At 34.5% G+C, this 27,701-nt stretch overlaps 2 protein-coding genes across 2 annotated transcripts; one reads left to right on the top strand and one right to left on the bottom strand.

Moving 5' to 3' along the window:
- The first annotated feature begins 403 nt into the window (after nt 1–403).
- LOC115982502 (alpha-glucan water dikinase, chloroplastic) lies at nt 404–18,729 on the top strand. Its single transcript, XM_031105113.1, has 34 exons — nt 404–594; nt 1,612–1,913; nt 3,352–3,393; nt 3,505–3,614; nt 3,727–3,805; nt 3,929–4,020; nt 4,121–4,274; nt 6,562–6,783; nt 6,971–7,309; nt 7,413–7,523; nt 7,663–7,761; nt 7,874–8,014; nt 8,150–8,238; nt 8,797–8,931; nt 9,346–9,508; nt 9,639–9,728; nt 9,811–9,996; nt 10,318–10,380; nt 10,458–10,520; nt 10,648–10,707; nt 10,801–10,953; nt 11,088–11,171; nt 11,528–11,704; nt 11,788–11,894; nt 12,114–12,327; nt 12,411–12,514; nt 12,713–12,848; nt 13,032–13,157; nt 14,885–14,995; nt 16,288–16,386; nt 17,093–17,266; nt 17,345–17,437; nt 17,646–17,761; nt 18,210–18,729. Exons 2-34 carry the CDS (start codon nt 1,635–1,637, stop codon nt 18,412–18,414), a joined length of 4,416 nt encoding a protein of 1,471 aa, XP_030960973.1. The 5' UTR covers nt 404–594; nt 1,612–1,634; the 3' UTR covers nt 18,415–18,729.
- Nucleotides 18,730–19,985: 1,256 nt separating this feature from the next.
- LOC115979341 (heme-binding protein 2-like) lies at nt 19,986–21,441 on the bottom strand. Its single transcript, XM_031101362.1, has 2 exons — nt 21,222–21,441; nt 19,986–20,609 (listed from the first exon to the last, which is right to left on the bottom strand). Exons 1-2 carry the CDS (start codon nt 21,434–21,436, stop codon nt 20,165–20,167), a joined length of 660 nt encoding a protein of 219 aa, XP_030957222.1. The 5' UTR covers nt 21,437–21,441; the 3' UTR covers nt 19,986–20,164.
- Nucleotides 21,442–27,701: the final 6,260 nt, after the last annotated feature.

The following is a 27,701-nucleotide window of genomic DNA, read 5'->3' as shown; positions in this document are numbered from 1 at the left end:
AAAGAAGTGGTTCAAATTATCTCAATTTGTAAAAAAATTTATGATTGAATTAGAGTTTTAAAATTCAATTTCACACGTACGCGTTAAAACTTAAAATGTAAAAAGTAAAAAATAAAAAATCCTACAAATATCAAAGACATAGGGGTAATACTGAAAATTCACATAAAGCCCATGGCCAATTAACAACCACAATTTTTTAATATCAAAGGTCTTCTCTTTTCACGGACCCCACGGCTTCTTTCGCTCGCCCAGCCCATGCTTTCTTTTTCCCACCGTCTCTCGCTCGCACGTGACAAGCTCCAATTCCCGAACTTTTCCGTCTACGTGGCCCAATGAAACCGCGCCACGCGTCCACGCTTAGTTGATGTAGCGCCATGTCACTCTATGTAATTCTGCTCTTCATATCATTTCATTTTAAAAGATCTTCTTCATCTCAGAGGCAGAGCCACCGAGACCGAGTGAGTGAGTGAGTGAGTGAGAGAAATAAAAAGCGCCAATACTTCGAGCTCTCTCTAGAGCTACGCAATTTTCTTTGATTCTAAGATCTAATCCTATATTCTCTACAATTCGGAGAGCTTCAAATCGAGTTCCAAGGTACGTTTGGAAACTCAATCTGTGTTGCTTTTCAAAGAAGTTTGATCAATTTCTGGATACTGATTTTGTCATAATCTTGATCGAGTTTGAACTTGTTTTCAAGAATTCTAGCGTTTCTATGTGGAAGATTATCGAGTAGAAAGAAAAATGTTCAAATTGTTACTATTTTTGACGGTTTTTGTTTTTCATTCATGCTCCGTTTGGTTACTGAGAAAATGTAGAAAGAAATGAAAAGAAAAAAGAGTTGGATTTTTGCATTCGGATTAGAGAAAACTTATGGCTCTGATTCAACTGAGTATAATACGAATAATTTTCGTGAGAATGATAGTTTGATTTTCTCTGCTTTTCATAGTAACCGAACAGAGAATTAGAGCTCAGAATAGGTAAATTTTCAAATTTATATTCATGATATTAAAAAAATTAAAGAGATTGCCTGATCCATTCGTATCTTGTTTAGAATGTGTAACTGACTGTAACAGTACTTAAGCTTCAGCTCTGCTCACTTTTTTTCTTTCTTTTTTTTTTTTTTGAATTTATTGTTTCTTACTCTCACTTTTTTTCTAGAATTCTAGGATTTCTCTGTGGAAAATTATTGAGTAGAAATAGAATGTTCAAATTGTTACTATTTTTTATGGTTTTTATTTTTCATTCATGCTCCGTTTGGTTACTGAAAAAATGTAGAACGAAATCAAAATAAAAAAAGAATTGGATTTTGCATTTGGATTAGAGAAAACCTATGGCTCTGATTCAACTGAACGTAATACGAATAATTTGCATGGGAATGATATTTTGATTTTCTTTGCTTTTGTTTTCCACTGTTTTTCTTAGTAACCAAACAGAGAATTAGAGCTTAGAATAGGTGAATTTTCAAATTAATATTCATGATATTAGAAAAACTAATGGGATTGTCTGATCCATTCGTATGAGTACTTCAGCTTCAGCTTTGCATAATTTGCTCCTTATTTGTGAAAATTTTGTTTCTTGCTGTAGTCTGATTCTTGGATTTCTTTTCTTCAGAACTAAGGAGTGTATCAACGAATATGAGTAATACCTTAGGCCATAATATACTCCAGCAGAGTTTGCTTCGTCCCCCACTTCTGGAACCTCAAAGAAAACTCAATTCTTCTGGCATTCCTGCAAACACTTTGTTCCAAGCTGTGTGTGGGAACCAATCAGCAGCGCATTCAAGGAAATCACCACTATCCAGGAAATTTTTCGGGAACAATCTGAGTGTGCAGAAGTCGAAGTTAGCATCAGGAACACGGTGTCCTGTCACAGTTGTTCCCCGTGCTGTATTAGCCATGGATCCAGCTTCTGAGGTAATCATTCACTTGCTGAAAGTGGTTGCTTATCCTTTCTGTTTTAAGATGTTGAATGTGTAGGAAGACCCGGTATGTAAATTTGCTTGCCTTGAAGTAGATTTTGATAGAGTATGGTATTTGATTCATTAGAATAACCTTGTGAAAAATCAATAAACTGGAAAATTACTTTATTTTCGCATGTCGTTAGAAGAAGCTTTTTGGTGTGGTGGGGTTGGACGAATGTGCTACGAACTGAGAATTATGGCAGCTGGAATAGCAATGTTGGTTTTATACTTTCAGGTTTTAGAAAAGACGAGGCGTAGCTCTGATATAATGTTAGAATAAGAAAATATCCAGAAGTAAAGAGAAGACGAGAGAGAAAGAATATAAGAGGTTAACGTGGTTCGGCTTTAAAGGCATACATCTATAGTGTAAACCCCCGAAGAGCTATAATGAACTTGGATTGGGATGATGCAGTCAACCTTGACTAATAATTAATGGATTTGACATTGATATCCCTTAACATTAGGTTCTTAATGCCTCCCCTCCTTTGGGCACTTGGGTTTTACATAATATTGATGTGTGTATGTTTGGAATGAGAGGGGGTTGAGGGGTTGTGTTTAGAGACCAGGGTTTACAAGGTACGGTCTCATTTACCTTTACTTGGGCTGGGGATTATCTTTTAGTGGCAATCCATGAACTTTTGGATCGTTAACTCAGTAATAGATTGCTGGAAGCAAAGAACTTGAAGAGATGAACTGCGTCTATGGCTAATGACTCCAGTGCTGCTGATCGTATTTTGAAGAAGCCACTCGCTCATGTTGGAGAGGAAGACAGATAGTTAAAGACGTTATCCAGCTATCTCATGAGTTTCAGATACCTATATTTGGGCATACAAGTTAGGAAATTAATGATGCTTTTTAATTTTTTTTTTTTTTAAGTATTATAATCCTAGTGTATATTTATAGTCCTCGTTAGCTTCATAGTGAAATGTTAAGATTGAGATATGTTTTGAGTCCATGGATATATGTATTAGCCCTAGTGCTCAACCGCGCCCCCCCCCCCCCCCAAAAAAAAAAACTCCCACCCAAATCACCACTACCACAAAAAAAAAGAAAAAAAGAAAAAAAAAATCTCATCTTAAACATAGTTCTTCATAAATGGGGCTTACTAGTTCTTCTAAATTCTAAATAATTTTGATTTTCCATTTTCTTATTTTAGTAACCCACTAGTGTCAAAAGTTATGCTTCTAATCTCTTTGTATATGGCTTGTTTATTGCATATTTAAAATATGCAAACAAGGCTGAGTCAAACTTTGATCCAAGCATTACCCAAATAATACTCAGTATTAGACAAATGGAATTGATAAATGAATAATTTTTCTGTATGTATTTGAAAATTTTTGTTTTGGACATGTAATTATGTCTACCAACTTTTGCTTTTTCCTTCATCGCAGCTTGCAGGAAAATTCAACCTTGAAGGAAATATAGAATTGCAGGTATGAAGCTGACCCCAGATACTTGGAAAAGCTTTTGCTGAGTTGATACAAGGTATCTATATGATGCAGGAGAAAGTCATACTAACAGGCTTCACTCTTTTAACTGAGCAGGTTGGTGTTAGCACTCCTGCTCCAGGGGCTGCCACACAAGTAGATATTCAAGTTTCATATAGTAGTGACTCTTTGCTTCTTCACTGGGGTCTTATACATGATAGAAAGGAGTAAGTTCAACTGTAATTTGAACTTATTGTTTTCATCTCAAGTTCCCATATGGATCAAATACGACTTAGATTTGAGACTTCTTTCCTTATGTCCTTTTTTTCCTACTTTTAGAAAATGGGTACTTCCTTCTCATCACCCAGATGGAACAAAGTTATATAAGAACAGAGCCCTTAGAACTCCTTTTGTGAAAGTAAGTTCCTGAGAGCAGCAGCAGCAAATTTCGTCATAGAATTCTATCATATGACTGAACATTGGTACTCTTTTGGCTAGTTTAAATATAGTTTAATTAATTAATTTATTGTTTTTTCTACAGTCTGGCTCAAATTCCTTCCTTAAAATAGAAATTAATGATCCTGGAATACAAGCCATAGAGTTTCTTATATTTGATGAAGCCCATAATAAATGGTGAGCTTTCATTATTTTTATTTGTGCTTTGTTTAGCAACTTTAAAATAAGATAGTTAAAATTTATGTGCTTTTTTCCTTGTGAATTTTTCTTTCCTCAGGTTTAAAAATGATGGTCAGAACTTTCATGTCGAAATACATAAGGGAGAGAAATTAAATCCAGATGTTTCGGTTCCTGAAGATCTTGTTCAAATTCAAGCTTTTTTGAGGTGGGAAAGAAAGGGTAAACAAATGTATACTCCAGAGCAAGAGAAGGCAAGTGAAAGTGCTGCTTTAATTCTGTGACTTCAACATGAATAATTGTTGACATAGTGGAATCTATCTTACCAATTTTTTGTGAGTTTAATTTATTAGAATAGGTTTATGTGAAATAGAAACAGAATATAGATAATCAATTACACACGGAACAGTACACAAACTTTATGTGAGGCTGGTGGTTCAACCTCGGGCCTATATCAACGGGTGGCGCCGAGGAAGAAGTCTCACTAGAAAGATATGGAGGTTACAATTGTGGTACTAAACTCTCTAAAAATCCAAATCCCAAAAACACCTAAAAACCCTCTCCTGCCACTAGCACACCATGAGAATCCCTTATTCTCTAAATGATGGTGTGCAAAACCCAAAAATTGAGTGTATGGGTGTTAAAGAACTAAGCATGGCCAACAAAGTCAGTAAGTTGTTCAAAGTTTTGTATGCAGAGTTAATTCAAATCAAATAAATTACTTAGTCGTCTGGGAGTGACTAGCTTTCCAGGGGTATGATTCTGTGATTAGCTTATTGGTGTAACTACACAGAATCATTCAAGCCACATGTAACAATAATCAATAGCACACTGTTTCAACAACTATTCTTCTCTCTCTCTCTCTCTCTCTCTCTCCCCTCCTGGCCACCTTCTTGAATAGAGTACAGTTGGTATCTAGTTTAACTTTTGATTCTGCATTCAGTATTTTTCATCTTCATTGTTAAATATTTGCATAAAGGTTTTAATGATTGGTAATTTTATTTAGATTTTCTTTATTCTAGTAGAAGATACACTAAATATATTACAAAATTTATGTTTTGGATAAGAGCCCTCATCATCAACAACAACAATAACAGTCCATTCATCTTTGTCTACTTTTTTTCTTTTCTTTTTTTGATTAGTAATGAAAAAAATTTGTTAGAAATAAGAAAAAGAGACCATTCATCTTTGTCTACTTTTACTAAACTTATATTTCATGTACTCTGTTTTAGTCTTGCCTAACCAAAAGCCTTTAGAATCTAAAGCATCTCACCGCATTTCTAACCTAACTTTAATTCCACATCTAGTTTCATTCACTAAAACTATATCATCTGCAAAAAGCATACACCCAAAAGACTTACTCTTGTTTCAATTTAGTGAGTTCATCCATCACTAGTTCAAAGAGATATGGATGTAATGTTGATTCTTGATACAAAAATATAGTGATGGGAAATTTACTTGTGATGCTTTCACTTATTCTCACACTAGTTACAACTTTGTCTTACATATCCTTAATCAGCTTCATATGCTCTACAAAACTTGCCACATAATCTCTTTAGGGACCCTAAAATTTCTTTTTGTAGGTCAATGAAAACTTCATGAAGATCTTTACAAGCCTCTCAATAGTTTCTATTAGACATCAAAGTAAAAAAATAGCTTCTATGGTAGACCTTCTTAGCATAAATCAAATGGATTATCTAATATTACTGTTTCATGTCTTAACTTATGTTCAATCACTCTCGCCCAAAGTTTCATAGTGTGGCTCATAACTCATAAGTTCAATTCCACGGTAATTTGTATGATTTTGAATATCTCCATTGTTCTTGTGCATAGGTATTAGAGTACATGTTTTCCACTCACTAGGCATTTTGTTAGCACTTAAGATCTTATTGAATAGGTTTGTCAACCAGCATACACCCATGTTGCCCAAGAACTTCCAAACCTCAATGGGAATTTCAGCCATTCCACGACTTTTCTCACTTTCATCATTCTCAATGCCTCCTTTACCTCATCAACATCCTCCACCAAATTTTCTCTACCAGGGAGAAATTTAGTCTTGGATACCTAATACTTATTCACGTTATGCGTATTTAGCTAATGTATCTAACTCTATTGGATGCCCCAAACTGGCATGAGAATTGAATCTTACCCAGTACCTATTTGCCTTATTTTAGCTTCTAGTGAAACAATGATTAGAGCAAAGTAGGAATTTATTTGTGGATGGAGAAATAAGAACTAGAAAAGTGCAGCTTTTACATAATGTAAATTTCTTCTTGAACATTCCTTTCTTTCCATGTCTTCATTGAGGTAGCATTTATAGAAGTTTTAGTGACCATTTCCAGATGAGGGAATATGATAAACATCTCTGCAACTTCCTAGAGTCCTTCTCTTATTATATAAGTAACAATTTACTATAAATGCCCCCCAAAAGTCCAGCAAAAGCTCTTTATGTAGGACACCATATCATAAAAACTCGGTGCCTTGATATGTCAGGGTCTTTTGTTTTGTCTGCTCATAACAAAATTTTGCACTTTTTAACAGGTGGAATATGAAGCAGCTCGAGCTGAGTTATTGGAGGAAGTAGCCAGGGGTGCTTCCATACAAGATCTCCGAGCAAGGTTGATGAAAATGAATGATAGTAGTGTAGTGAGGGAGCCACCTATTTCTGAAACAAAGAAAATACCTGATGATCTTGTACAAATACAAGCTTTTATACGATGGGAGAAAGCAGGGAAACCTAACTATTCCCAAGACCAACAACTTGTAAATTTCAAATATCATTAGGCTAATTGGTTCTTTGGGTTTTTTTTTTTTGTTCATTTTAAAGAGCTTTCTATTATAGCTAGTGGATGCTAATAGATTTCTCATCTACTTCTTTCTATCTTTAATGAGTGCATCCCTTGCTGTTGCTTGTACTTGATCTTGATTGGTATAATGTTCTAATGAACAGAGAGAATTTGAGGAAGCAAGAAAAGAGTTGCAATTTGAGCTAGAAAAAGGTGCCTCTCTTGATGAGATACGAAAGAAAATCGCCAAAGGAGAGATACAAACTAAGGTTGCAAAGCAATTGCATCACAAAAAGTATTTTACTCCTGGGAAGATTCAGCGCAAGAAAAGGGATTTCACGCAGCTTATCACTAAATATGTGGCTGAGTCTGTAAAGGAACCTGACTCTAACCAACCAAAAGCCTTGACAGTAGTGGAAAATTTTGCTAAGACAAAGGAAGAACAGGATGGCGGTCGTGTTCTGAACAAGAAAATCTACAAGCTTGCTGATAAGGAACTTCTGGTAAGACAAAGATGTGCTGCTGATGTTATTTTCATCCTCACATCTCTTTCTGCTGGAATTGTAGGGATTATTCTAATTTTTATCTTCTTTGCATATTATTAAGGTACTTGTAACCAAGACTGAGGGCAAGACAAAGGTGCATCTGGCTACAGATTTCAAAGAACCTGTTACCCTTCACTGGGCCTTATCTAAGCAAAGTGCTGGAGAGTGGTTGGTAATATTTCGAATGTGTTGATCACAAACTTGGTCTGCAAGAAGTTGTGGATATTCAAAATGATAATAATGGTTTCTATTGAATTTCTAATGGCAAGTTTATGTGCCTTACAAAGATAAAATATGTTTCCATCTTTTAGGTACCACCTCCAACAGCATTACCCCCTGGTTCAGTTTCTCTAAGCAAGGCCATTGAAACACAACTTACTAATAGTTCTTCTGCCAATCCCCTTCATGAGGTATGCTAAGAGATGATTGATTTAATCCTGTACACCTTACATATTGAATCTTTAAAGTCCAACTTTTAAAAGATCTGTAGACAACATCTACGTAATCCCAATATATTATCAGGTCCAATCCATAGAAATTGAGATTGAAGATGAAAATTACAAAGGGATGCCGTTTGTCCTTGTCTCTGGTGGAAATTGGATAAAGAACAAGGGCTCAGACTTCTATATTGAATTCAGTGTTGGACCCAAGCCAGTCCAAAAGGTTGTTCTCTGTTTCATATTGCAAGGAGTATCTTTTATGATTGGCTTATCCAGATTTGTTTTTGGTCGTTTTTTGCATTCTGCTTTAGATTAGATTACCTTTCCAGATTTAATGACTGGACTTTTCCCATTAAAGGATTATGGTGATGGCAAAGGCACTGCCAAGTCTTTGCTGGATAAAATAGCAGAGATGGAAAGTGAGGCCCAGAAGTCCTTTATGCACCGGTTAGTAATCTCTGACAGATTTCCATATATGTCATCATTTCAGTTTTCGGCTTCTGCTTTTGCCTTTACTGCTGGAGGCAAGGTGCTCTTTTATGATCTTAAGTAAATTCATTTTGCTATTATTTTCGTTGAAGTATGCTTAGAGTTTCTAGCGGTAGATTTAGACTTTTGTATCATGCTGATTGAAGCTCCAACTCCAACTCCCCCCAACACACCCACAAAAAAAAAAAAAAAAAAAAAAAAAAAAAAAAAAAAAAAAAAAAAAAAATCATATCTTCTGTATTTTATTAATGTGCATTTATGTTTTCCAAAAACAAATTGACTCAGCTATAAACATAATTTTTGGAGTCCCTTTTCTGATTGTTCATTGCTAAAAACTTCACTTTTAGTTTTGTTAGAGCTAGCGCTGGATGCTTTTAACAGATCCTTTGGAGAGATAAAAGAGAATATCTTATTAAATATTGTTGATGATATAGTATTCTAACTCATATCTTTGTCACCAAGAATTTTCAGATTCAGTTGTTCATATACTGATGACTCATATGTTCTTTCTCTCAGATTTAATATTGCAGCAGACTTAACAGATCAAGCCAAAAATGCTGGTGAATTGGGTCTTGCAGGAATTTTGGTGTGGATGAGGTTTATGGCTACAAGGCAACTCATATGGAATAAAAATTACAATGTGAAGCCACGGTATTACTCATATGATAAGCATTTAGGCCCGTTTGGTAATGTTATTCTAGTAACGTTGTTTAAGTGTTGTAGAAATACGTGTGGGTGAAAAAGTGTTGTGGAAATACGTGTTATGTTGTTTAAATAACGAATACTATTGTTCAAATAGCATTACCAAACACCCAATTGGTCAATGTTTTCTATGGCTTTCTGGACCTTAGAGGTGTATGTCTTCACATATGGCTCATCAAATTGGATCATTATCTTCATGCTGAGTTTATGCTGCCCATATCTGCTTTCACATCTGATCTCACTTTTGTTTGTAATTTTGCTAATTTCATTCACTTCTTTTAATGAACCAGTTGTCAATCTTTGATGTTCTGTGAGCATAGATTATCATCCTTTAAGATTATAATTTCTCTTCTATTGGTGCAGTGAGATCAGTAGAGCACAGGATAGACTTACAGACTTACTCCAGAATATTTATTCAAGTCATCCACAGTATCGCGAGGTTCTGCGGATGATTATGTCTACTGTTGGACGTGGAGGTGAAGGTGATGTGGGACAGCGAATTCGGGATGAAATCCTGGTCCTCCAGGTTGATTGTGATTTGCTTTTGCTATTTGCTATTTGCTTTTCTCTCTTTTTGTGCCCTATTTATTTCCTTTCTCTTGTAAGTGAATGGTTGGAACTTGGAACAATATGAATAACAAAATGTTGATTTTCAGAGACACAATGATTGCAAGGGTGGAATGATGGAAGAATGGCATCAAAAGTTACATAATAACACTAGCCCTGATGATGTTGTAATCTGTCAGGTATTGAAGTTGTTATCTGTATGGATTTTTTTCATTTGGTATGCGTTTTCTGAATTCTCTAATCCTAATGCTGTCCCTCTAGGCACTAATTGATCATATTGAAAGTGACTTTGATATGGGTGTTTACTGGAAAAGTTTGAATGACAATGGAATAACAAAAGAACGCCTTCTAAGCTATGATCGTGGCATTCATTCTGAACCATCATTCAGGAGAGATCAGAGGGATGGACTTCTGCGTGATTTGAGAAACTACATGAGAACTTTGAAGGTTGGCTCATAAACCTTTCTTAATTAAGGTCTATGTTTTTATTTTTTATAAATGTCTTTTTGCAAGACATGGAAATTGCACCTGGTTTATATTCAATAATATTTGCAAAGAATTTTTGTTTTGTGCATGTTATGCCAAGTATGCTTTCTTTTGTTCTTGATACTTGTTTCAAAAAATGAAGGATTGTAGTAGAATTTATGAATTGCAGCGGAACTAACTTATAAATGATAATTTATGTGGCATACCTTTGAGTCCATTGCCTGCCCCATATGCTGTGTAACCATATTTCACAATTTTGTTCTAATCATGATTTATATGCAGGCAGTTCATTCGGGTGCAGATCTTGAGTCTGCTATTACAAATTGTATGGGTTACAAATCTGAGGTATTGTCTGTAACTGGCTGGAGATTCCCAATCTGGTGTCCCTTTCTTAGCTTTGACAAAACTTTTGATTTCCTCAGGGTCAAGGCTTCATGGTTGGAGTGCACATAAATCCTATATCTGGCTTGCCATCTGGATTTCCAGTAAAGTTTTCAACTTTCATTTTGAACTGTCAAACCTTTTTTTCTTTAATATTATTATCGACTATGGTGTCACCTGTATGTGACAAATTATAAAACTAGTTGCATTTTGGTTCATCTCCTTAAACAGGACCTGCTTCAGTTTGTCCTTGAGCATGTTGAAGATAAGAATGTTGAAGCCCTTCTTGAGGTTTGTGAAATTTTGATGCTTGAGATCACTTTTTTCTGTTGGTCTTTATACTCTAATGTTGCCTTTCTATATTTTTTTGGTTTTGTGATAAAGGGTTTGCTAGAGGCTCGTCAGGAGCTCCGGCCACTGCTCTTTAAGTCTAAGGATCGTCTGAAGGACCTTTTGTTTTTGGACATAGCCCTTGATTCTACTGTTAGGACAGCTATTGAAAGGGGATATGAGGAGTTAAATAATGCTCCACCAGAGGTAAATCCTGTTGGCAATATCAGTTGTTTTGTGCTTCATGTTTGATGCCTTAGTGTGTCAGTTCTGTCTACAGTCGTGAATGATTGTAATATCATACTATATGTTTTTGACCAGCCAATTTATGCATCACGCAGAAAATTATTCACTTCATTGCTCTAGTTCTCGAAAATCTTGCACTTTCATGGGACAATAATGAGGATCTCATCTACTGCTTGAAGGTATTACACATAAAATTAATTAGATTTTTTTTTTTTTTTTTTTTGGGGGTAATTGTAGACCATATCTGAGTGTTTACACATTATAGAACAAGTTTTCAAATTCTTGCTTTGGAAACAAATTGTTCTGAAAAATTGTTATTGAGAAGCATAGAGTAAAGATCAAGGGAGTTATCCAACACTGCATTTTCTTGAAATATGAAGGAGTTGAATTTTATAGGCAATGACTAAATATTGCAGTGCCATTGTTGCTTTGTGCCTATTTCTAAACGAGAATTTTAAGATGATAAACAACACATGCTTTTATAGAAGACAGTTTTTTTCATTACAATATAATATTTCTACCATTTCTTTTGAAGGGATGGAATCATGCCCTAAACATGTCCAAGAGTAGGGATGATCACTGGGCATTATATGCAAAATCAGTCCTTGACAGAACCCGTCTCGCACTAGCAAACAAGGCAGAGTGGTACCTGCAAGTTTTGCAACCGTCAGCAGAGTACCTTGGGTCACGGCTTGGAGTGGACCAATGGGCTGTATGTTACAAGTTATCTTAAAAATCCAAATAACAAACACCATATGCTTGCCTTGTTTCTGTCCTCATATTTACATCTCACAGGTGAACATATTTACTGAAGAAATTATCCGTGCTGGATCTGCTGCCTCTTTATCCACACTTCTTAATCGACTTGATCCTGTTCTTCGAAAGACTGCTAACCTCGGAAGGTTGATTGAACTGTCCATTTAATCAAATAAATCCTGTTGAAACCTCATGTTACAGTTATTAACTTGAATATATGTATAATTTATAAAATGGATTGAGATGTGATTTTTATTTTAGGTAATTGAAAATAATGAAGCTTGAAAATTGGACCACATAGCATCATTCACTGATTAAATGCTTTAAGATAACCTCCTAATGCAACTTTGGTTGGTCTGACACAGCTGGCAAGTTATCAGCCCAGTTGAAGTTGTTGGATATGTTGATGTTGTGGATGAGTTGCTTGCTGTTCAGAATAAATCTTATGGGCAGCCTACAATTTTAGTGGCAAAAAGTGTAAGAGGAGAGGAAGAAATTCCAGATGGTGTGGTGGCTGTGCTGACTCCTGATATGCCTGATGTCCTGTCTCATGTATCTGTGCGAGCAAGAAATGGCAAGGTAGTTATCCTTTGAATCATATTTTTCCTCTTTGTGAGTTTATAGGTAAGTGTTTATTAAAATAGCTGACAATTGTTTTGCAGATATGCTTTGCCACATGCTTTGATCCTAGTATATTGTCTGACCTCCAAGCTAAGAAAGGGAAGTTATTGAGCCTAAAACCTACATCTGCCGATGTAATTTATAGGTAATTCCCATTTGTTTAGCTTAATTTTAAAATATGTTGGTTGTATGTTCCATTATATGCATGATGAAATGGCATATGAACTATCAATGAACTTAGCGAATTCCATTATTTCTATGCATGATGTATCTCTCTTCTAATGTTGCATGAATGAACATCACTGAAATATAATCTCTATTACCCTTTTTGTTTCTCATTTAGTGAGCTAAAGGAAGGTGAGCTAGCAGATGCAAGTTCAACTAACTTGAAAGATGGTTCTTCACCATCTTTAACTTTGGTTAGAAAGAAATTTAATGGTAGATACGCAATATCATCTGAGGAGTTCACGAGTGACATGGTTAGCCCTTTGAATTTAACTTTAGTTTATGTCCTGTCCTAGAATTTCTTTTCTTTTTTATTTTTTTCCTCATTTCTCTTTATATTTTAGTATTGATAGGATTGGGCAAAATAATGTATTTCAATTGTCTTAATTCTCTGGCATTAAGTTTGCATGAATTGCTTGAAATTGTGATTTTCATAGGTTGGAGCCAAATCACGTAATATCTCTTATTTAAAAGGGAAAGTGCCATCGTGGGTTGGAATTCCTACATCAGTTGCCCTACCATTTGGAGTATTTGAGAAGGTTCTTTCAGATAATTCAAATCAGGTTTTCCTCATATCAAAAATTCCTTCATACTTTTTTTCCCCATAATGAATTGTGTAGCTACAGTCCTCTAACATCTCTTCACTGTGAACAATCTAACTTTCAAAATTAATTAGGCTTTTCTTTGTTATATCTCTCTCTTAGATTAGATGATTAAATTTACTATTTTTTAATAGTTTAACCTTGTGGGATGACCGGTAATTTATTATGGTATCAAAACAGGAAGTCCTGTTCAAACTTTATCTCCCATTTAAACAAATTTCCACATGTTAGGCCCACACATGAAGGCAGTGTGTTAGATTAAATGATTAAATTCATTATTTTCTAACAACTTAAATTTTTGTGACAATCAGTAATTTATAATAAACATAGGAGAATTGCTTTGGTAAAATCTTCATTGTCATCATGTTTTAGTGATACCCAACTTTTGTGGTAAGCTTTAAAACAGTAACATTGTAAAGTGAACAAGAGATTAATTTTACATGTGGAATCAAGGGAACATTTTTATCTTTTCTCGTAGTTGCTTTGAACGATAGGACAGATTTTGGAACAACCTATGTGTGCTTGAGGTGGGCTTAGTGTTAAAAGAATTTGTGGATTTAGGGTTTAGGATTTAGGATTTTTTTTCTTTTTAAGTGTTGCGGGGGGTGGTGGTGTTGGGTTTGTAACATGAATTAGAGTTTGAAAGTTTTGAGATTTGATGGCTATTTGGTAGGGAAAATACCTGGGGTTTTTAGAATTTGATTAGGGGAGGAAAAATATTTGATTTCAGATTGTTTAGAAGGAAAAGATAAATCTCTTGATGTATAGGGGTTATGTGAACAGAACACGTGAACAAAAATTATGTCTTTGGGTGGGCTTTAAAACTCTGTAAATTGAACAAGAGATTAATTACTATGAACGAGATTAAAACACTGTAAATTGAACAGGATATTTTAGATGTGGAATCAAGTGAAAATTATTATCTTTTCCTAAGGGGGATTTGGACCAACAGGATTAATTTAGGGAAAACTTGTCTGTGTGCGCTTGTGGTGGGTTTAGGTTAGGAGAATTTGTGGATTTAGAGTTTAGAATTCTAGAAGAAAAAGTAAGGGTTTTTTGAATGTGTCCAAGTTGGAAAAGTTTGAATTTTGGTAGTTTTTTGGTATGGAAAATATGTGGGGTTTTTAGAACTTGATTGGGGAAGGGAAGAGGCTTGTAAAGACTCAACTCAATTATGAAGATACCCTTAATTCACAGAAGAAGATGCAGAATTACAGATTTGTCCTTGATTACAAAATTAATGGTACCTTGTAAAATAAAAACCTGAATTAGATTACTTTTGGATGGTGAATCAAAAATTATTTTAATCCTATAAAAGATACAACTAGACCTTTAAATTGCTTGAATTGGACTTCACATATTGACCCCATAAAATAAATCTTGAATGGATGAAATTGTGAAATAGCAACAAAAGAAATTACATGGCTGCATCAAGACAATTTAAGGTGGCTTAGGCCAATTACTTGAAAGCAGCATTTTTAGGAGAACCCTTGAAGGTTAAAACCAGTTTTGAGTGAATAATCTGTAGTTATCCTAACAAATTTCATTCTCTGGGCTCTAATTGCACCTGCTGCCAAATATTATGTTCAGCTGGTGCTAGTTTGGATCTGTTGTTTATCATGACTATACTATAAGACCATTCTCTAGTTTGACGGAATCTCTCTCTCTCTCACATCCACACATTACAGGCAGTTGCTGAGAAGTTAAAGATTCTCAAGAAGAAGTTGGGACAAGGAGAGTTCAGTGCACTCCGAGAGATTCGCGAGACAGTTTTACAGCTGGCAGCACCACCCCAATTGGTATGTTCTTTTTTTCTGGTAGAGCTTTATGTTTCATGCTTGTTAATAACATAGTCCACAATCTTCCTCTTTCTTTCTGACAAGTTCATTATTAGACACTAGGGAACCCATAAAGTTTGCTATGATGACAGAATGTGGCACATATTTATTTCTTTTTTTTTCACCCACAACCATATATGAAACATTTATGGTATCAGGGCAGTATCTTCAAATTTTTGAAGTAATATGCTATGGGTACATTTGTTTTGTATTGTTTTGTTGTTTTTTCCCTAGGTAAATACTTACCCACTTAAGGGGATTCAAACCTTAACCTTTAACCACCATCTCATACTTAATAGGGGTGGAAGTTCCATTTGAAAGGTCAATAGCATGAATTGGGTCCATTTGTAGTTTCATCAACAGTCCCCCCCCCCCCCCCCCCCCACACACCATAGAATAATCCCTTTTTATAATACACACACACACCATAGGTTAGAGTGTTAGACCTTATATGTTTACAAGTAATTATTGCAAATGAGAAAATATCAATACCCAAATAATTTTTAGACACCATTTTAGAGTAAATAATTTGTTTGAAAACGTTAGTTTAATAAATTATATTAAATGGGTATATAGCTATTTTAATTAAAGTTTTGAACTAAAATTAACACTTAATATTAATTACAAATTAATTACACATAGCTACCATAATTAAATTTACAAATTATTGAATATATAGCATTTGTCATGTACTTCATTGATAACTAAAAACTGATTTATCAAAGAGATAATGGGTTCATTAAATGAGCCAAGTGGAATCATTGATCATAAGGAGATATTTAATAAGAGTATTAATGAGACTAATATATGAGTCATTGATAACAATAATAATTAAGGACAAAGTTTGGCTCTAAAGTTCCAACCCCCAATAAGAAAATGGCATGTGTTCTTGTTATGTGCAATGCATATGACTTAACCACATTGCACATGGCAGACTCTAAATATGTTTGGAGCCAAACATGGAAGAAAGTAGGTCTCAACATAGCCAAAGGGCATACTTTAAATGATTTTAGGGCTTTTAGAGTTGAGCTTTATATCTTCACCATATACTTATATGTCTCCATATTATTTTTTTAATTGATGTAGGATTCTAAAACTAATAAGGAAATTGTTAAACTTATTCCATCATTGGCTGAACTTAACCATTCCTTAAGACAGGCTAGGTATTGCATGTTTTCCATTGAATATAATTCTGCTAGGGCCTTATGGCAGAATAACCTAGTTTAATAGCTTATTGCAAGACTTAATTGCAGGTTCAGGAGCTGAAAACTAAGATGCAAGGTTCAGGAATGCCTTGGCCTGGTGATGAAGGTGAACAGCGATGGAGGCAGGCATGGATGGCTATAAAGAAGGTAAGACTGCTTTTTCTCCGCTCAAGTATATCATATAACCTGATATTTATGCTTAATTGATTCTAATAAATTTATTGCTTTTATTTTATAAAATCTTCTATTTTGATAAAAATAGGTATTCCTGATATTTATGCTTCATTGATTGTAATCAATTTCTTACTTTTCTTTCGTAAAATCTTCTATTTGGATAAAAATAGGGATCAAATAATTTTGTTCCACTAGCCCTAGTAATAGTGGTATTAATATCATCACTTTAATGTCTTGAAATTTTTTCATGAGGCATCTAGGACATTGATCTTTAATCATTGATTTTTGATGCTCTTCAGTGCTCTCTGATTTAGACACTCCTTGTATCCTCCTTATATCCATCCACCTTGCTGTTCGTAGATATTCTCATTCTGAGAGAGTGAATATGATCTTATCTTCTATTGCATGGTCAGAATTTGCAGGAGTACCTCACAAAAATCTATGTTTTTAATTCTACCTAGCTGATTAGTATATATTTATGTTGGATGCATAAACAGTTTGCTTGTAATGTCAGATATCTCCCCTGACTTTTCTATGTAAAAATTATTGTGCAATGAGGAAGTTGTAACTGTATCTTGCAATCATCACACTGCTCTCCTACATTTAAATTTCAGTTATCAATTATTTCCATTAAAAAAATTCTGATATATAGGATATGCCTTGATCTGTTACAATCCAGGTCTGGGCTTCAAAGTGGAATGAAAGAGCATATTTCAGCACAAGAAAAGTAAAATTAGATCACGATTATCTCTGCATGGCTGTCCTTGTTCAGGAGATTATAAATGCTGATTATGCATTTGTAATTCACACAACTAATCCATCTTCAGGAGACTCATCAGAGATATATGCAGAGGTATTGTAATAATGCCTTTACCATTTTTCTCTGCTGGATTAATTAGACATGTTGATTTGCATCTCGTTCCTGGTACAGGTTGTAAAGGGACTTGGAGAAACACTAGTAGGAGCATATCCTGGTCGTGCTTTAAGTTTTATCAGCAAGAAAAATGATCTGAACTCTCCCCTGGTAACTCATCTTCCCTCGATTCTCACCAGAGGGTGTTATGTAGATGTGCATGATGGGAAATAACCAATTCCTATTGCTATGTTGACGATTGGCACATTAATTCTGTAATAAACTAATAAAATATGTTTGAATAAGCTTCTACTGTTGTAGAGAACATGCACGTCTTTGTTGAACTTGCCACTATTCACACAAATTTGACATTTTCCAGGTGTTGGGCTACCCCAGCAAACCCATTGGCCTCTTTATAAGACGGTCTATTATTTTCCGATCTGATTCCAATGGTGAAGATCTAGAAGGTTATGCTGGTGCCGGCCTTTATGACAGGTGAAATCTTTTAACTTCTCAACACTGATACAGATGAGTTCCATGGCCAGATGAGACATTATCACTGGCTTATCATTACATGCAGTGCCCATATATATATTATTGATTTAATAAGAACAACTTGGGTAAATATAGATTTGTAAAGAGTAAGATTGAGTAAAAATGATGCGTACCTTCTTCAAAATAGAAAGATATGTACCAAGATTGGTAATTCGAATTCATGTAGTATTGCTAATATTATAATACTATCATTCATCCAACTTCTAACCATTAACCATTACCTACTACTCGATGTGGGACTTGACCATTTAACCAATCACACCATTTTCACATGAATATTCCAACAGATCATATTGCTAAATTCTTAATGTATGCATTTCATATTAGTCCCATGAAAATTTTGATTTTTTTTTTTTTGCTAATATAATGAGGCTTACTTTTTCCGTAGTGTGCCGATGGATGAGGAAGACAAAGTTGTGCTTGACTACTCATCTGACCCACTCATCATTGATGGAAACTTTCGCCACTCGGTCCTTTCTGGCATTGCTCGTGCAGGTAGTGCAATTGAGGAGCTGTACGGGTATCCACAAGACATTGAAGGTGTTATTAGAGATGGGAAAGTATACGTTGTTCAAACAAGACCTCAAATGTGATTCTGATTTTTTTTTTTTTACCCTTCCTTTGGGTTAAAAAATATATCCTCATGGTGAACTTGTATAAATAAGAATAATAGTTCAAAGCACAACCTAAGAAAAGGAAAAGGGAACTAAGAAAAGATGAAAGATGATAGAAGTGGTTGACACAAATAAAGGATGACATTTTAAACTATCACGTTGTAAGTTTATAAAGAAGTCAATATGTAATATCCGGGTTGACCTATTTAGTAGAAACTAGAAAGTAGGAAGACCCATATGTATTATTCATTGTTAAACTTATTGGATTTAATATAATTACATCCATTTGGACTTGGTGGTGTGACTGTGTCCTCATAATTCCTCTTTTTTTTATTTCATAAATGTGCCCTTATTTTTCTTAGTCATGCGTGATTTAGGTTTTACGTGGCAATAAGGGCATCGATCGCCACCCAAGTGTCTGGAATTTGATTATACACTAATGACCTACAAGAGGCTCGAATTAAAGTTCCCAAACCTTAACCAAAAACAAGACAGCGGATGTTAACGTGTTTAAACGTTAAGCGTGGGTACGCTTGCCCATTGATTCCGTATAGATACCAAATATGAATGCCTTGTAGCATTCATAAGCACCTAAGTTTTTTTCATAGCTGAACAGCATTCATATTGATATACAAATGGTTTGTGTGATACCTGACGTGCTAAGTGATAATCAGAGAAAAGCGGTATTTACAATGATTCATTTCAAGCTTCATAGCAAACGAAGAAGAAAAGTATGAGCAATTTTATGAGTCCTATGATACTGATTAAAGTTATATTAGTCCATTAGTTCATTATTATTTTTTTTTTAAGATTTACCTATCATTTAACCTTGGAGTAGGAACAAGGTGGTAGCAAGATTGGAAATACTTCTAAAAGTCGCAATATTGCAATATAGTCTAAGTTCATGCTTTAAGTTGATCCAATACTATGCACTAATAGCATGAAATGTTGGCATGGTGACTCACTGAAATTGGCATCTATGTCATCCCAATTCTTTTCCAAGTGATATTATCCAAGATAGAGTGTCAGAAATACTGAATAATTGTATTTTATTTCTCAAGTAATAAATATACAAGATTGCTTTTATATAAGAGGTATATGAGTATACTATAAGACATATGAGTGCAGTACAAGTATGTGTGTTATACAAAATAACTAAAGTAGGCTTAAAGCCCAAGGCCTATACACATTGACATAGATAATTATAATGATTATTTCAATCAATCTAATCACTTAAAAGATGTTAAATTTAGAGAGAGAGAGAGAGAGAGACTCTTCAAAATTGGGTGTTTAATTCACGAAAGAATGCCAAGAAACTTGACAAAAGACCTAACTACATTTACATTACAAACAAATTGTAGCACGCTTTGATTCACAAACAAGGTACCAAATGTTGCATCAGGATCTCATTTGGAGAGAGAGAGAGAGAGAGAGAGAGAGAGAGAGAGAGTCTTAAAAATCAGGTGCTTAATAGCACGAAAGAAATGCCAGGAAACTTGACAAAAGACCAAACTGAAATTACATTACAAACAAAATATAGCATGCTTCGATGCACAAACAAGGTACCAAATGTTTTTACCAAAAAAGACAAGGTACCAAATGTTGCATCAGGATCTCATTTATTGAAACTCTATTATTAATGAAGGAGCATATCTACAATAAAAGCACTGTTTTATTCTCAGCAGGATCAACATTCCTTGCTAGATTCTGCCAGACATCTGAGGCCAAATCAATAGTTCCCTTGATAGTTTGGACATCCCTCTGCTGTAAAACCGGACACATTGATCCACACTTCATTTAAGCGTCCAGAAAGGTGATGTGAAGCATTGTATTGGGCAACGGAGTAGTAACTTTTATCTTCCAATATTGCTGCCTTTCCACTCTTCTGCTTATTTAGGCTGTTTACAAGAGCTTCAATTTCTTTATTAATTTCATCATCGTTAGCAAATCCGGTAAACTTTCTAACTGCTATGCAATGACTTTTCCACTTGACAAGCTGCACATTCAGTTCAGGATTGGGCTGTGGAGGGTTTCCACCATACTTTGCTGGGATATAAAACCTTACAAAATAGTCAGACCCGCTAGATGATGATGAGTTAATGCTTGTCAAGACAGGAGCAGTCATCACAATGTGAGAAGAGTTTAGGTTTCCACCATGAATGTATTCATACAACCTGATGCAAGCAATACAAATTAACGTGAACTGTTTGAATTTTATAGAATAATCCTCAAAGTTAAAGAATAATGAGGTATGCTTATCACGTAATCAAAGATCATAAACCTCCACTGTGAAATTGTCTGAATTTTACACGACCCTTTTGCATTCTTCATCTAGCCCCATCAGACAAGATTCACTAACATCAAACTTAATTCGGTAGCATGAATTACAAATTTTGTGCAACTCCATTTTTGAAGTGCGCATGACTCGGAACATGATTTTCTCTATTTCAACCAAAGTACATTTCACTAGATCTAATAATGTAAGACGTTAAATGACATAACACTTTATACATTTTTAAATTTGTAAAATTTAATTTAAACTACGAAATGGAAAAATAACATGTGATCCTAGTAAATGGTTAGTAGCTTTAACATTGCAATAAATATATCCATATAAAAAGGCAATACAATGATCTCAAAGTAAAATTCCTGATAAATAACAAAAAAAATTCACCATTCAAAATTATCTTTTGTTACTATATCAGTGAGAGAGAGAGAGAGAGAGAGAGAGAGAGAGAGAGGATTTAGCAGTGCATTATATAGTAGTTGGTTGGTTAAAGTTAAACCTGTGAAAATCATCTTTGGTGGACTCCTTGAAGTCGAAGGAGGTTGTTCCTAGGACAGGAGCAGACATCCACGAGGATTCAGTGTATAGTCTTACCTCGAAATCTGATTCTGAGTGCACCACTGTGTACTGTGGCGATTCGATGGCGTGGCCGTAGTGTACGAGGTTACAACTATTACTGAAGTAAAAGTAGAGTACTATTATTGCGAGGAACATTTTGATTTTGTTTAATTTTGTGACGATTCTGTGGTTGTTGTGAGCTCTTTATTTTGCGCCGCCTTTTATAGCCAACACTATTTCGAAAGACTGATTTGAAAGATTCCCTTCCAAATCACAAAGAATATTAAAAAGCAGACAGAAAGATTTGTCTTTTGATTTTAGTCAATTAATCAAAGCGTGAGTGCCTTCACTCCCATCATTTTCATTATTTTTTGTTGCCCACTAGTGCATAAAAATTTTGAGCTTAACACAAATGCATTGCTTATCTTATCATATATTTCATATATCAGGGGATAGTAAAACACTCCAATTTTGAATGGAATCCATGGTATTCCAAATGAAGGGCACGTAGGAATGGTCACCAACCAGCAGAGAACATATGTATTTATTTAGTCCAAAATCAATCATGAACCACTTTCCCAAACAAAGACAAAGGAACTTTACAAGTTAAAAGATCCGGTCAACAATGGATATCATGGAGTTCATAAAATGAACAACTCAAGTGCTCCACTAATGTAACATATCTTCGATATAGTGGGTGGTAATGGCCATATTGGAAAAATTAATAGGGGAATGAAACTTCATTTGCATCTAGTGAAGCAACACTTTGCTTCATCCTTTCTTGAATCTACTCAAGGACAAAGGCATTGCAATCTTCTTAGAAGAGAGTAAACGTATTTAAAATCATCAGCTGCTAATTGTTGTAGGAAAAAATGCTCAGTTTAGTTCACAAGCTGCAGTTGGAGAAGTAACATGCCTTTTCTTTTGATTAATTTGCGCCTTTTTCCATATTAAACAAAGGGTGGAGTCAGTTAAGAATTTTGTAATTTAATGATATAACGTATTTCTTTTATTCGGCAAACGATGGTATAAATCCTCCTCTCCTATTGTTTTAACTTTTAAGTTTTAACTATTGAATTATCATTAAAAAGCTTTGTAATTATTCAACATGCTCCCTTCTCTCTTTTGTAGGGAGAACCAATGTTCCAATATCTCATTTTTCATTGTTGTAATTATTATTAAAATAAACAAAAATAATGGGTGAAGACTAAATAGTGAAATGATGGAGCAATTTTTCACAAATATGCAAATTATATTTTTACTTAAAATTCACTTATAGAAGCTAGACTATGCACACAATGAGTTTTTGGACCTATGACCTCATCCTTTATGGATTATTGTGAGAGAAGAAAGTGAAGCAAAAGATAAAATAGGACTCTTCACATAAGTAGGTAGTATTTGAGTATGAGTGGGCTTTTTCTTGAAGAGATTTTTTTTTTTTTTGGGGAGAAAAATCCTTTATAGGAATTTAATGTGTGGTAATTTATATTTTTAGAGAGTTCAAGTGGACTATTTAAAGGCTAACGAAATTCCTAATGTACATTTTTCATATATCACACATTACCTTTGAGATCATTTAAAACATATGTTTTGAAAAATCTCTACCTAAATCTTTTCAATAAAAACTCCTTTTCTTTTCCAAACATATATAATCTATTTTTTATTTTGTTTTCAAAGAATTAGGGATATAGGAATGCATGAATTTTTTTTTTTTTCATTAAAAGAAAATATGCTATGATTTTATGGTTAAAATTTTGGGATATGTTCTACTTTGTAACCCATAAATAAAATAGATTTTTTTTTTTCTGTTACTATATTTCTCTTATATTAAATTATATACTTTAAAACGTATAAAAGTGACATTTATTATTTAATTTATTTGAAATTAATTGATTTGTATATATTTTATTTAAAGACTATTAATTGTGATTAATATAATTTAAAAGATAATTATACATGATTTAATGAAAGAAAATATTTGTATAAAACTAACTTAATTGATAAAATTTTCTTTTATAAGAAAATAATATATATAATAAATCATATATTTAGCTTGACACCCTACAAAAATTCCCAATTCGAATACATTACCTTCTTCTAATCCTATTTTTTAAATAATAAAAAAATCAGTGTAGGGTTAGATAATTAGCCAAATGAGGTTTACCCTTGTTTAGTTCTTCTTCTTCTTCTTCTTCCTTTTATTTTATTTTTATTTTTTTTGACTAGTAGGAAGAGGTGTTGATGTTTGTAGTTTTGTCAATGTTCATTACTTACTTTTCCTCCCTAGTCACGTCCCAACCTCTAATTCGCCCATAAATTGCAACTTCATAAGACTTAGAAATTGGGCCAAATATGTACAGAAGTAACAGAACCCAAGAGTCCAGTTAATTGTCTATTGGGGTTAGGCATTTTTGCTCATTTTCTTTTCATGCAAATGGCCAAAGCACTAAGTTTAATTACTTTAGACGTATTAATTGCCTGTATTTTTCTAATTCACGAGATTTTTTTTTTTTTTTTTCTTTTTAGAGAGAGTTTCAACCTATGGCGTCTGCTCCTGATAATAGGTTTTACGAGATTCACAAGATGGGTTTTACGAAATCACGAACTCAGATCTCAAGGTAAACTTTGGGTCTCATGCAAATGTGCAATGTGCTTTGTGAATTGTGAATTGTGACCCGTTAACTTTTACAAAACCTATTGGGCCTACGACCCATGTTCTTTCTCTATTTGTAAATTGTACTCATGTGCCCCATGTTCTCTGTCTCTCTCATCATGGGTTGGGCCCTACAATCAGTAGCCCTTAATGAATAGATAATGTCCCAGATTACCTTTCTCTCAAAAAAAATGGAAAATGTCCAAGCACATGTTTTTCGCAAGGGAAAAAAGCTAGTAGATTCATTCCTTGAGACAACACCCTAGCCCATTAATTTTTTATTCCCAACCACGTTTTTTATGGCAAGTGAAATAGGAGTTTTTTGGATGAGTTAAGGTAAACCTTCAAGCCCGTTACAGCTACAAATAAGATAATGACCCAATAAGTGCTTAAATGCCCAGCCCATATTTTTTTTTCCTTAGGAAAAGCATTCCTATTGGCTTATGTATAACCCCAAAAAAATTTAAAATAAATATTATGATTCATAAAAATGTACAAAAAGCCACTTATAAATCACATCCGGACGTGTGTTTCACATAAAGTTATCCAACTTGCAACTTTGCATCACAACTGTAGCAAATTGTAAAATTTATTTTGACATATTTTATTCTCTATCTCTTCAATAATTAGGCTAGTGTTATGGTGGCTGGATTCTCTCTCTCTCTCTCTCTCTCTCTCTCTTAAATTCTGGTGTTAAATATGATATAAAAATTGTTATTTAGATTATTTTATACGATGTATTGAATAGTAAAAAATGAGATGTAGGATGTACGGTTAAAGTGATTATGTAAAATAGATAAAGTGGTTTTTTAGTGAAGCAAAATGTTTTTTTTTTTTTTTTTTTGGCATAATGGGATGGAAATGCTCTTAGAAAATAACAAAAAAAATTGCAAAATGTTTCAATCAAAGTTTGAAGTACCAAGTTGGTTCTAGTTAACTCAACCAATAAAATCTCTTATTATCAAACATGAGATCTAGGATTCAAATCCAACCTACACCAAAATTCCAATCAATATATTGTGCCACTTTGCAGTTCAATTACGAATTAAAATCAGATTAGTAAATGGGCCTTACTGATCATAGCGTCAGTACCCATATTTGTTAACTCTGGGCTAGTATGTACCAACGGGGCCCATGTTTAAAGCATTTGGAAGCTGGACTATTGAGTTGAACTAAAGTACAACAAAGGGATGGACTATTAGTGTGCTAAAGCAACGATTAAAGAGATTATTGTAGCTCAACTTAGATATGTTAAAGAGATTTTTCAATTTAACTATTTTACCCCTCACTAAAAAAATTATTCTAATTTTTCTTTCAACTATTTACTAATAAAATTTTTAATTTTTGGTTTTAAGAAAATCATTATGAACTACAATAAAGGTAATTTTGGAAATGGAAAAGTGGAAACTAAAAAAATTCTATTCCAATTTATATAATTAAATATGATCTTAACCCATTTTAGAAGTTATAACACGAAAGTCATTTTACTTTCTTCAAGATTTTATCTATAAAAAAACATTATAATTAACCCAATAAGGTGTTCAAGAGGTGAGCTCACTGGTCTAAGATGTGACATAAATCGAAAGGTCTTAGATTCTGAAAGCTCGAATTTGTAGTAAAACCAAAGAGCTTGTTTAGACCTCCAATTAAAAATTACGACTAAATTACTTTTACTCTAACTTAGACTAAGTGCAGAACAAGAGTAAATAAGCTCAATGAACCAATAACACTTCCCTAAGCCATATTCATCCATCATCAACAATAAAATGAAAGTTTAAAGAGTGGGGAAAAAAGATGTGTAAGGACTCAATTTGTAACGACCTCAAAATGATGTTGGGTTCGCACGTTAAGGGCCCAAACAATATAATTTGTAAAGCGTGGGCTTGAAAGGCTAGGCCTTGGTCACTGAACGGTGGTTAGTCATGGTACTCATGGTGGACACGCAGAGACAAGCTATAGTTGTCCGTGGATCTTGCCCATAAAGCTTAATATTCATATTCTTCCTTTCCCTATTTTGGGTCTCTGGTCCCATCCTCTTTTTGGCGCATAAGCCTTTACATTATATAGCCCTTCTCGGTTGATCCTGACCCTCCATTTGTTGATCAGGCAGGTACCTATTCGAGTACATGTCCTATCAGCCGCCTCCCCCTACTTTCTGTTAGTTGTAATAACCGAAGCCACACTGTTCAGGAGTCTTTTCCCATCAATATGGCCAGGACGTTTATGGGCGCATTCAATGCGAAGGTGACGTCTTTTCCTTGAACCACTCCCACTCCGTACCCTCATATGAGTCTCATTCTACTCGCCTTTTCTTCTGGGGGCGCTTCGGAAGCTACCTTGGACTACATGTTGCTTTTCCCTTTGAAGTCTTGGGATGCCGAGGACAAGGTCATCCTCGGCTGCATCTCTAGGCTATTTGGTCTTTCACCACTTGTCCTCGACAACTACTCTCCTCGACACGGGCCCTGAGTCCTAATGGAAAGTGGGCCGGGTCATAAGTTCTCTGGCCCCACAAGATGCAAACACAAGATAATACTGAGACGTGTTATCGAAGAGGAAACCAAAAAACTTGGCTAAAAACCTCTCCGCAACCCTTCAAGTAGAAATTGATCCACTAGAGAATAAAGTTGGAGTACATGAATAACAAAAGACCATCCAAGTCTAGTCTACCCCCATGTACTTGAACCCTCCGAGTTCCTGCTATCAACAGACTTATCGAAGTCTTGTCTTCTATAACTTTCCGGATCTTGCAATTCAGTCCGATTGCATCCGCCAATGAATGGCTCATTCCAATACTTTCCGATAACACCAAAATCTCACTTTACACTCAAAATGGGTGTGGTAAGTGTTTGAACTAGCAACCTCTCAAAGATCTAGAGATGGAGAGGTAGGAGCTGAGGAAAACCACAAGGAAATGTGTAGATGATTGTGGGTATAACAATCTTTAACTCTCAAGTGTATTTTCTAGGGTTTTCTCTCTAAAAAACACTCCTTACAATTTGTGGGTAATAAGGGTATATATAGTGTAGGTAAAGACTTGGTAAAACAAAACACAATTTTTTGCCAAACAAAAACTTTCGTAGATTGGCCCTCCTCGCGAGACAATCGCGAAATCGACAGTCTAGCACGACTCTTCATCTTCCAATCATGTGCTCCACTTGTGACCTTTTCGCGGGTTGCTTCTCGCGAGCTACTCGCAAGCGAGTCGCAAAATCCACTGATTCGACTTTTGAAGCTTGATTCTTCACCGATCTATCACACTCATCCCTTACAGATAAACCCACATACATACAGGAAAAGTGATTGAAGAAATTACAATCAAATTTAGCACGAATAGTCTAGCCAAAGGTTGGTGCACATGGTTTCTAGAGTGTCTTATGAGTAAAGAGTCGAATAGTCTAGCCAAAGGTTGTGACACCACTTTCTTATATTATTAAATAAATAAATAAATAATTGTATTTGAAAATATTAGATTGGTTAGATGACAATTAATTCAAGAAAAAAAAATTTTAAATAGCAACCTTAGGAAGCAAAGCATTTTTTTTTAAATAAGAGGTGAAAATAAAATTTAAATTTAAATAATTTATGTCACATTAATTTTTTTGTATAAGGGGAAAATATGAGAAATGGAGATAGAGAAGTAATGGGTAAGCATTACAGAAAATCTTGAATTTCCATAGCTATTATTTATAGATTTTTTTTAGTAATTAACGTATATAATAGGGTTAGTTCCAAGTATGAAGGCCTAAAAATCCAATTTCCTACGGA

The sequence above is a fragment of the Quercus lobata genome, chromosome 3 (genome assembly GCF_001633185.2).
Source record: "Quercus lobata isolate SW786 chromosome 3, ValleyOak3.0 Primary Assembly, whole genome shotgun sequence".
Taxonomy (NCBI): Eukaryota; Viridiplantae; Streptophyta; class Magnoliopsida; order Fagales; family Fagaceae; genus Quercus; species Quercus lobata.
Note: the sequence above shows the minus strand (reverse complement) of the source record. Positions and strands in the feature narration are given on the sequence as shown.